This window comes from Carex rostrata, chromosome 12 (genome assembly GCF_964058835.1).
Source record: "Carex rostrata chromosome 12, lpCarRost1.2, whole genome shotgun sequence".
NCBI classification, from domain to species: Eukaryota; Viridiplantae; Streptophyta; class Magnoliopsida; order Poales; family Cyperaceae; genus Carex; species Carex rostrata.
Genome location: NC_135929.1, coordinates 12,306,782 through 12,319,084, shown reverse-complemented (window position 1 = coordinate 12,319,084; position 12,303 = coordinate 12,306,782). Strand labels below are relative to the sequence as shown.

The 12,303-nt window shown below is 35.3% G+C and overlaps 1 protein-coding gene across 1 annotated transcript; it reads right to left on the bottom strand.

Annotated features, from left to right (window-relative positions):
- Positions 1-11,599: 11,599 nt before the first annotated feature.
- LOC144563642 (uncharacterized) lies at positions 11,600-11,989 on the bottom strand. Its single transcript, XM_078313122.1, has one exon. It carries the CDS (start codon positions 11,987-11,989, stop codon positions 11,600-11,602), a length of 390 nt encoding a protein of 129 aa, XP_078169248.1.
- Positions 11,990-12,303: the final 314 nt, after the last annotated feature.

Genomic DNA, 12,303 nt, shown 5'->3' with positions numbered 1-12,303 from the left:
ACACTGAAGGAAAAATAAAGTAGTCATATAAAAAGACAGTACAAGTTAAGTATGGTACACGTAGATACTCTTATTTTGTTCTTTTCAAGTACAAAAAGATGGAGAGAGATAGGAAAGGAAAGCTTCTAATTAGCTAATGATATGAAATGACAGTAGATTTTGACATTGTTAATGAACTTCTTTCTTATTTTTGTTGTAATTGTAGGGAGTACTATGCACCAACATACTGTTTTACTATTAACAAAGACTATTATGGCAAATCAAACCTTAATCAATTAATGCATGTTATTATCAAACAAATTAAGAGAATGATGACAAAACTTCAGAATGTATAAACAACCCTTTGCCGACTTCTCTGTTACACAATTGTGTTAATAGATATATATATATATATATATATATATATGAGTGATGCTTCTGTGCATACAAGGACCTATTTGTAAAATGAACATATTTTTATTTTCAAAGTTCAAACAGTCGATCCGAACCGTTCATCTTGTTCTCCATATTAATATGTGCTTGGAGACCAAATTTTACATTTTTCTGAAATTTTTTACTATTTATTAAGATGAGTACAAAAAATATCAAATTCAGACCATTGAATTTTGTACCCATCTTAATAAATAGTAAAAAAATTCAGAAAAATATAAAATTTGGTCTCCAAGCACATATTAATATGGAGAACAAGTTGAACGGTTCGGATCGACTGTTTGAACTTTGAAAATAAAAATATGTTCATTTTACAAATAGGTACTTGTATGCACAGAAGCATTTGCCTATATATATATAGAGCTAGGCTACGGTGAGTTGCGAAGTAAAGTAACTATTTTACTTCACGCTCATATTTTGCTATTTTAAAGTTCAAAACGTCGATCCGAACAGTTTATCTTGTTCTTCATATTGAAATGTGCTTGGAGAACAAATTTTACATTTTTTGGAATTTTTTTACTATTTATTAAGCAATTTTGAAAGTCGCTGATCTGATGGTCCAGAAAGTTTTACTGTTTTTTACTGTTCACAGCAAAACAACAATTTTCAAAAATGCTTAATAAATAGTAAAAAAATTCAAAAAAATGTAAAATTTGGTCTCCAAGCACATTTCAATATGGATTAAACATCTAACGGTTCAGATCGGTCGTTTGGACTTTCAAAATAAAAATACGGCGTGAAGTAGAAATGCGTTTTACTTCGCAACTCACCGTAGCCCACCTCATATATATATATCTATAGATATATATATATATATATATATATATATATATCTAGAGGAGGGTTAAAATGCACCCTCCCTTTTGTGCTCCTAACGTGCACCCTCCCCTCATATCTTCATTTTCAAAGTTCAAATAGTCGATTCGAACCCTCTAACATGTTCTTCATATTAAAATGTGCTTGGAGACCAAATTTTACATTTTTTGAAATTTTGTTTACTATTTTTCAGAATTTTTTATCAAACTAAACAATAATAAAAAATTCAGCAAAGTGATTATTTTCAAAAATTCTGAAAAAATAGTAAAAAATTTTCAAAAAATATAAAATTTGGTCTCCAAGCACATTTTAATATGAAGAACACGTTGGAAGGTTCGAATCGACTATTTGAACTTTGAAAATGAAGATATAAGGGGAGGGTGCACGTTAGGAGCACAAAAAGAGGGTGCATTTTAACCCTCCTCATATATCTATAGATATATAGATATATCTATAGATATATAGATATATCTATAGATATATATAGATATATATATATCTATAGATATATATATATATATATCTATATATCTATATATATATATCTATATATCTATAGATATATATATATATAGAGGTTGGCTAAGATCAAAGTGGTAGTTCCTGAGCTTTGGTGCTACCAATTCGTTTTTCAATTTTCAAAGTTCAAAATATCGATCCGAACCGTTCAAGTTGTTCTCCATATTAAATTGTGCTTGGAGACCACATTTTACATTTTTCTGAATTTTTTTACTATTTATTAATCCACTTTGAAAATTGCTGATCCAACGGTGGCTTAACAAAACAGTAAAATCAAAAGCCACCGTTGGATCAGTTGTTTTCAAAGTGGCTTAATAAATAGTAAAAAAATTCAGAAAAATGTAAAATTTGGTCTCCAAGCACAATTTAATATGGAGAACAACTTGAACGGTTCGGATCGACATTTTGAACTTTGAAAATTGAAAAACGAATTGGTAGCACCAAAGCTCAGGAACTACCACTTTGATCTTAGCCAACCTCTATATATATATATAGAGAGAGAGAGAGAGAGAGAGATGGGCTAAAATGAGCTATAGCTCATAGCGCGTTGGTGAGCCATGGCTCATTTTAGCCATTTTGAAAATTCAAACAACAGATCCGAACCGTTCATCTTATTCTCCATATTGAAATGTGCTTGGAGACCAAATTTTACATTTTTTGGAAATTTTTTACTATTTATTAAGCATTTTTTAAAATTGCCGATCCGATGGTCCAGAAAATTTTACTGTTTACAGCAAAACAACAATTTTCAAAAATGCTTAATAAATAGTAAACAAATTTCAAAAAATATAAAATTTGGTCTCCAAGCACATTTCAATATGGAGATCACATCTAATAGTTCGGATCGATCGTTTGGACTTTCAAAATAAAAATACGACGTGGAGTACAAACGCTTGGTGAGCCATGGCTCACCCAAGTCAACCTCATATATATATATATATATATGAGGAGGGATCGGATGACACCCTTTTTTGGTGACATCGAATAACATTGTGCATTTCCAAAGTTTTCAGTCCAAACATTCGATCCAAACCATTCAACTTGATGGATATGTTAAAATGTGCTTGCAGATCAAATTTTACATTTTTCTGAATTTTTTTACTATTTATTAAGTACTTAACAAAATCGCTATATCCAGACCGTTGAATTTTTGTACCCATCTTAATAAATAGTAAAAAAATTCAGAAAAATGTAAAATTTGATCTACAAGCACATTTTAACATATCCATAAAGTTGAACAGTTTGGATCGACTGCTTGGACTTTGAAAATGCACGGTGTTCCGATGTCACCAAAAAAGGGTGTCAACCGATCCCTCCTATATATATATATACAGAGAGAGAGAGAGAGAGAGAGAGAGAGAGAGAGAGAGAGAGAGATGGGCTATGGTGCATTGCAATGCATATGCCCCTTGTGCATTGGACCATAAATCATCGATTCAAAGTCCAAATGACCGATCTAAGCCGTTCATCTTATTCTCCATATTAATATGTGCTTGGAGACCAAATTTTACATTTTTTGGAATTTTTTTACTATTTTTTTAGATTTATTGAAAATCTGGGTGAACAGTAAAAACAGTAAAAATTTCTGGACCATCAGATCAGCGATTTTCAAAGTGGCTTAATAAATAGTAAAAAAATTCCAAAAAATGTTAAAATTTTGTCTCCAAGCACATATTACTATGGAGAACAAGATGAATGGTTTGGATCGGTTATTTGGACTTTGAATCGATGATTTATGGTCCAATGCACAAGGGTGCTTATGCATATTAAGCCACTTTGAAAATCGCTGATCTGATGGTCCAGAAATTTTTACTGTTCACCCAGATTTTCAATAAATCTAAAAAAATAGTAAAAAAATTCCAAAAAATGTAAAATTTGGTCTCCAAGCACATATTAATATGGAGAATAAGATGAACGGCTTGGATCGGTCATTTGGAGTTCAATCGATGATTTATGGTCCAATGCACAAGGGGCCTATGCATTGCAATGCACCATAGCCCATCTCTCTCTCTCTCTCTCTCTATATATATATATATATATGTTTCAAATATCACAACATATTATCCGGACCGTCTGATTTGTATTTGCACGAATATTAAAGGCACTAGTGGAAAATAAGGAATCAGGATCGGTTATATACTCATATTAGTATCGGAATATAACCGATCCTGATAAAGGCGATACTGATACTATCAGGATTGGTTTTTTATTTTTTAACCAACCGATCTTAATAGGCACTTATCTGGATCGGTTATACCTAAGAACTGATCCTAATAGTTTTTTCTCCCGTTTTTTAATACCCATTAAAAAAACAATTAGTATCGGTTTTAATTAAACCCGATCTAGATTCTTCTTTATTAGTATCGATTTTAATTAAAAAACCAAATCCGATCCAGATGCTACACTATCAAGATATGTTGTACATAACAACCGATCCAGATGCTAAACTATCAAGATCGGTTGTTATGTACAATCGATCCTGATAATTTAGCATCTGGATCGATTTTTTTGTACAACCGATCTTGATAGATTTTTGGAAAATTTTTTTATTAAAAATAGTTTTCTAGATCGGTTTTTTAAATAGAATCGATCCTGATGTTTGGTTGAATCTAAAAAATAAAATTTTATTTATTTGGCCAGCTTCCATATATATATGCTGGCCCAATATGCTACAGATACAAATCACATACAAATATTGAAATATATATGCATACAAATCACATACACATCCTAAATTGTATATCATAGATATACATATCCTAAATTAAATATCATACACAAATCCTAAATTATTACAAAAAATTCATGTTCATGCAAATTAAGTTTACACATCACTTCCTAAATTGTTGTACTTCTTCTCGGCTTTACTTCATTTAGGAAAATTTGAACCCACATTTTCCGAAAGTCGCCCAAGCGTTGTACAGTATGTTTAGCGAGAATATCTTGCATTTTTTAAAAGATAGAAGAGCACGCACAATTAATTGTGTATTTTATTATATTTGAAGCAACAATGCTTAATTACTTTTGAAAAATATATAAATGCATATATACCCTTAAGTTCGAAAAAGCATCGATGTGTTCGTTTATTATGTCTTGCATGAGCAACATGACATAATATGCACATTCCCAGCCGGCAGGTTGTTGTGGGCACTATATAACAAGTTTGAAAAAATTGAAATGTATGTTAATGAGCATAGAACTTGCTTATATGTCTAGATATTCACAATTTTTTGCATCTAGGTCCCTATTATCATATCTCAATAGAAACTATTACCTTGCAATCATTATGAATCGTTAAAGAAGTACCCATTACCCTGATGAAGACACTGTTGAAATATGAACACATTGAACAATCAATACTTACGAGAGATATTTAAAATGATAAAATAATAAAAAAATCATTAGCATTCTAAACAAATGTAAAATTTAGGAAGACACTTACTCCTCGACCGCAGTAGTGATCATTAGCATTTTTTTTCTCTTCTTATCGGAATCGTACACGTATAATGCACTTTCTCTTGGAATAAGCACGGCCAATATCCAATGATTTCTGCATGTTAGGTTTGTAGCATGTCATATTATATTATTAGAATTGAAAGAAATATAATAAAATTAGAATATATATATAACACTAACATCTGATGGTAAGGTATGAATATCAATCTCTTGTCCCGATTTGCTTTGAGTGCTTCCCCTATGTATTGAAGTGTACCTCCTCGGTCATTATTCAGCATGGTGGCATTCGTTTGCTGGAGGTCCATGAAACCAACATGCTCATCGAAAAATTCCTCCTTAATGAATTTGTGTCAATACCTAAAAAAAAGAAGACATACAAGTGTTTTCAATTTTGTGAAATTTGAATTAAAAGTACTAACAAGGGGAAATCAAGGACTAACATGTGGCTACATCCTAAATGAAGTAAAGACTTTGAATGCTGCTGAAATTTTATGAAGTAAGGACTTTGAAGGGGAGATTCAGGGAACTAATTGTTGGGTCTTATGGAACGGTTCAAACCCATTAGTTTAGCTTAACAGCGGAAGTGTGTAAAACAAAAATTTTACGGTTAAGTTAAGCTAAAAATTAAACGAGGTATGTCAGGAAACCTTCCAAGGCGGTCCACCTTCAGTATTCCTTCGGCATCAAAACCTCATTTAATTCATTTATAGATCTACTCCATAATTGATTTTCTAAAGCATTAAATCTATTTACAAATTAAATAGATTAATATAACAATTTATACCTTGATTCCAAATCTCAGTTGGAATGCAGACCGAGCGAGTAGAGCCTCACCAGGGATGGAATCGACTCGCAGTATCACACGTGTGATACCTCTATTGGTTATCCACCAGGACTAACCGGAGAGCGATTTATTTCTTCTGCCAGAAATACCGTAAACCGCGGAATTCTGCAGAAACACTATTCACCGAAAAAGGGACAATTTAAATATATTTAAGAATGCAAGTTATTCCGTTTTACTAATAAAGCAAAACATGAAATACCGCAGAATCTAAAAATATATTTTTCCGAATCTCGTAATAACCGAAATCAGGGAAGAGAGGAAAACCGATTAACGAAGTAATCAGATTAACACGTGAATTAGTGAGTCTTTCTCTCTACCCCTACCCCTCTATTTATAGACTTTTGAGGAGGTTTGCAAATGACCAAAATACCCCTCAAAACAAATCTATTTACCAAAAGCCCTTGACACCTCACCCTTTTATCATGTGAAATGACCAAAATACCCTTGCCACCTCACATGACACATGTCAATACATGGGAAGTGGGCACCAAGGTAAAAAAGACCATTTTGCTCTTGGCCCATTAAGGATGAATAGTAAAAGGCTTTGATTTTGGGCTTTTGCCTTTGGGCTTTTAATTTTAATTAAGGCTTTGATCATTTTGGGCTTTTAAATCCATAATTCAAATCCATAATTAACAATTAAAATTCCAAATCAAATATATATAATTGTCATATACAATTATATTTCTTTTCGGTTATTGTTCGGTAACTTTTATACAACGTAACGTGTACGTTTATAAATTAACCGTTGTTTCTGCTTGTCATTCTAAATGACATTTATAATTTAATTATATCACGTATAATTAATTATAACCATCTTAATATTAATTATAATCAATTTATAATTAATCAGTAAGATTCTCCGAGTAGCTCCTATATGGTGTGACCCAATAGGATCTGTGTTATGTTGGTAAACAGAGTTAAAACTGTTTTAACTTCTGTTAGTCATGGGTGGCATCTGGCAACACATCATGACCATCCAATTACACAGATGATGCTGTACTGTACAATATCACGATCCAGTAAACAATTTACTTGTGTCAGTTCTTCTGCCTCATAGCTATCAGATCAGTTTCAAGGTAGCTGTGTGTCATCCTTGGTAACTGTATCTTTTCTTGATCTTGAGTAGATTATCAAATATAATTACTCTTGTAATTATACCGCATGCAGATAATCTAACTCTATCAAGGGGCCCAGTGATGCTATAGCTCGTATAGAGATACGAGGGACAAGTAGTATTCTTGGTAGACTATCACTTCCTCAGCTAAGTTATATATATGGAAATGCTACCGTTATGGCTGCTTTTTACGGACAGCGTTAGATAATACTTACTCATATATATTTCTTAGTGGGAACGATAAATACCTCATACTTTAGAACTTTGACACTGAATGAAAACATAAATGACACGAACACAATTCTATTTAATGTTTCATTCGGGGTCTGTTAAATACCATGTTCCTATAACATGTATTCATGTGATTAAAATGACATCTTGTGTCAGGTGGTTTGTAAAACTTAACCATCTTTTAATTCACATGCTAACCTTATCGCGGTAATTAGTGTTCCTGCTAATTACCTTGGTCAGTGACTTTTAAGAGTATATATTATCTATATTATGGAGTTTCACAATTTCAGTCATGAACTCGAAATGATCCATAATTTCAATAATACTCAAGGCAACAAAATGATATATAAATAAACATTCAATTCATGAACAAAGCTTTATGATTAACTTATCGTATTATTGACTTCTAGATTATTACAAACTAACAATCTCCCACTTAAGCTAGGAGCCAATCATCGTAGTCCCTAGTTACACAAATCTCTAGTATTCTAAAAATCTTGTAGATCTAAAGAAAAAACTCATAGCCAGTCTCCTATGTGTCTCAGACCCATAGAGGCAATATGCATCTGGTGCTTGGCTTGAGGAAGAGGTTTCGTGAGTGGATCAGCTGTGTTGCTGACTGTGTCAACTCTACATATCTTTACATCACCTCTATTTACGATCTCTCGTATCAGGTGAAAACGCCGTAGAACATGCTTGGATTTCGAGTGCGATCTCGGTTCTTTGGCCTGAGCTATAGCTCCATTGTTGTCACAATAGAGGTCCACAGGGCCTTGAACACTGGGAACCACTCCAAGTTCGCTAAGGAACTTCTTGATCCAGAAACCTTCTTTAGCTGTCTCGGATGCAGCTATGTACTCTGCTTCGGTGGTTGAGTCTGCTGTAGTCTCTTGCTTTGAACTCTTCCAGCTCACAGCACCACCGTTGAGTATGAACACATACCCAGACTGTGATCTCGAGTCATCATGGTCAGTTTGGAAACTGGCGTCAGTGTAACCATTAATCACAAGCTCGGAATCACCACCGTAGACGAGAAACATATCCTTAGTTCTTCTCAAGTACTTAAGGATATTCTTTGCAGCAATCCAGTGCTCTTTGCCTGGATTAGCCTGATATCTACTCGTCACACTCAAAGCGTACGAGACATCAGGGCGAGTGCACAACATGGCGTACATGATAGAGCCAATAGCCGAAGCGTATGGTACTCTACTCATAATGCTTCGCTCATCAGTTGTCGAAGGACACTGAGTCTTGCTTAGCTGAACACTATGAGACATTGGCAGGAATCCTCTCTTAGAATCCTGCATGCTGAACCGATTCAGCACTTTGTCAATGTACGTGCTTTGACTTAAACCTATAAGTCTATTTGATCTATCTCGATAGATCTTTATGCCTAGTATATAGACAGCCTCGCCCAAGTCTTTCATTGAAAAGACTTTCTTCAACGAAGACTTGGCTTGTTGCAAAAGAGGAATATCATTTCCCATTAGTAGTATGTCATCTACATATAGGATAAGAAAAGCGATGGCACTCCCACTAGTCTTTCTGTATACACATGGTTCTTCTTCGCATCTGACGAAGTCAAGCTTTTTGACTTCTTCGTCAAATCGAAGATTCCAACTCCGTGATGCTTGCTTCAGTCCATAAATGGATTTAAGAAGCTTGCACACCTTCCCAGCATTCTTTGAATCCTCAAAACCCTCAGGCTGTGTCATGTACACATCCTCTTCTAAATTTCCATTTAAGAAGGCGGTTTTGACATCCATTTGCCATATTTCATAATCATGAAATGCGGCAATTGCTAGGAGTATCCGAATTGACTTAAACATAGCCACGGGCGAAAAAGTTTCATCATAATCTACACCGAGAATCTGTTTGAAACCTTTCGCTACTAGCCGTGCTTTGTATACAGTCATCTTACCATCCATGTCTGTTTTCATTTTGAAAACCCACTTGTTAGTTATGGGTTTTATCCCATCAGGTGGTACAACTAGGTTCCAGACCGTGTTGTCATACATGGACTGTATTTCGGATCTCATGGCCTCCAGCCATTTATCAGAGTCGGGCCTATCCATTGCTTCCGCATAGGTCAAAGGATCTTCAGTGTCATAGGCTGAGATCTCGTGCAGTCCCAAGTACCTTTCAGGTGCATGGACTACTCTTGTTGACCTACGTAGTACTCGTTCTTCGGGCTGTTGAACTTGATCCACAACTGTCTGCGGATCCAGTTCTACTTCAACTTGCGTTGAAGTACTTGAGCTCGGGACTAGAACCTCATCCACAGCTACTTGTGGATTTGGAACTTCCAGATGCTCATCAGCCGAAGTACCAAGAGGTGGGTTAATCTGATCTGGTTCAGATATTGTATTATGTGATGTATCTTGAATTTCTTCAAGTATTACATTACTCCCACTACTTCCTTTTGCGAGAAACTCGTTCTCCAAAAATATACCATGACGAGCAACAACTATTTTGTTCTCGGATTGGTAATAGAAGTAATATCCTTTCGTTTCCTTAGGATACCCTACGAAAAAGCATTTGTCAGCTTTGGGATCAAGTTTGCCAGACGTCGGACGTTTGACAAATACTTCGCAACCCCAAATTTTAAGATAAGACATAGTTGGGATTTTCCCAAACCATAACTCGTATGGAGTCTTTTCTACTGACTTGGATGGAACCATGTTTATTGTTCGTGCAGCAGTTTCTAGTGCGTGCCCCCAGAAGGATTTTGGCAGAGTGGCTTCACTCATCATGGATCGAACCATATCTAGTAGAGTTCGATTCCGTCTCTCAGAAACACCATTCCATTGTGGTGTCCCCGGAGGTGTGAGCTGTGAGACTATCCCACATTCCCTTAAGTATTCTTTAAACTCAAAACTCAAGTATTCGCCTCCACGATCAGATCGTAGAGCCTTAATACTTTTGTTTAATTGATTTTCTACTTCAGTCTTGAATTCTTTGAACTTGTCAAAGGATTCAGACTTATGTCTCATCAAGTAGACATAACCGTATCTACTGTAATCATCAGTAAACGTGATAAAGTAAGAAAAACCATTTCTTGTACAAGTACTCATAGGTCCACATACATCTGTGTGTATTAGACTTAATAAGTCACTTGCCCTTTCGCCCTTTTTGGAGAAAGGCGCTTTGGTCATTTTACCTCGTATACAAGATTCGCATGTGTCAATTGATTCAAGATCAAATTTACCAAGAAGCCCATTTTTATGTAACTTCTTGATGCGTTTCTCATTTATATGACCAAGGCGACAATGCCACATGTAAGTCGTGTTTTCATGTGATGCTTTGAGTCGTTTGTTATTTATGTTAAACACAGGTTTATTCATTTCCAGTATATAAAGACCATTCATCATATAAGAAGATCCATAATATAATTCATCTTTGTATATAGAACATCTATTGTCCTTTATCACAAAAGAGAAACCATTCATCTCTAAACATGAGATTGAAATGATGTTTCTGGAAATGCTAGGAACAAAATATACATTTTCTAATTCCATTACAAGCCCGCTGGGCAAATACAACTCTATACTACCAGCTGTTACGGCTGCAACTCGTGCTCCGTTTCCAACTTGGAGTTGTATCTCCTTGTTACGTAGCTTCCTTCTATTCTTTAGTACCTGCATATTTGAACAAATATGAGCACATGATCCAGTATCTAATACCCAATCATTTATAGAGGTAGCAACGTTAACTTCAATAACAAAAATACCTGAGGTTGAAGCCTTGGAAACCTTTCCAGACTTCAGATCCGCTAGGTACTTCAGGCAGTTCCTCTTCCAATGACCCTTGCTATTGCAGTAATAGCATTCAGAGGAAGCAGCAACCTTTATCTTGGGAGGATTCGGTTTAAGAATCTTTTTCCCTTTGCCTTGATACTTGGGAGCCACCTTCTTTGGGGCTTTCTTTATCTTTTTCCCACCAGCTTGGATCATGAGAACAGAAGACTTTTTCTTCATGTCCCCATCAGCGATCCGAAGCATCCCTTGGAGCTCTTGCAGACTCTTATCCATTCCTAGCATATGGAAGTTCATGATGAACCCCGAAAAGCTTGGAGGGAGTGAGTGCAGGATAATGTCCGTAGCAAATTCCTTGCTTATCGGAGCATTCAGCTTCTCGAGCTGCTCAACATCGCTCGTCATACGGAGCATGTGAGTTCCCATAGAGCCTCACTCGGTCAACCTGTGACCAAGTAGAGATTTTGTCACTTTAAATCTCTCGATACGCGCTTGCTCTTGAAACATGTTCTTGAGCTGATCGCATATGATATAAGTTTTGGTATCCATGAATCGGCGTTGCAATTCAGGACCCATAATACTTACTACGAGACCTTGTACATCAAGCTCATCCTCTTTGTGCTTGTTGTACTTAGTGACATCCTCTGGTTTTCCATTTGTTCCTGGCTCAGCAGGGACAGGTGAGTTTAAGACATATTCTTTCTTTTCACGTCTTAGTACAATGGTGAGAGTACGGAACCAATCAGTGAAATTGGATCCGTCCTCTTTCAGTGTTTGTTTCTCGAGCAGGGAGCGTAGAGAGAAGGATGTTTCTTTAGCCATATTACTACAATGTTTAAAATGTAAAGATTTTAGCTTTGTTCATGTAATGTTTTATTCTAATGATAAAACTCCCACTGCAAATTTGTTCTATTCCCGTTTTGCAGTAGGACCAAGATCCCTATTTTCACTAACAACCAAGGCAGTGTATGCATATCTTGGCTATCAGTTATCTTAGGTAAGCAAACTTGCTAATCACATCTCTTTGCGATTCTTGGTTTCATTAAAACATCACGTGTATTTAACGAAAACTTTGCCCCAAGCCCAAAACTGTTTTGGAAATCATTGGTAAGTAACCTCACTCTATTTGGTTTGAT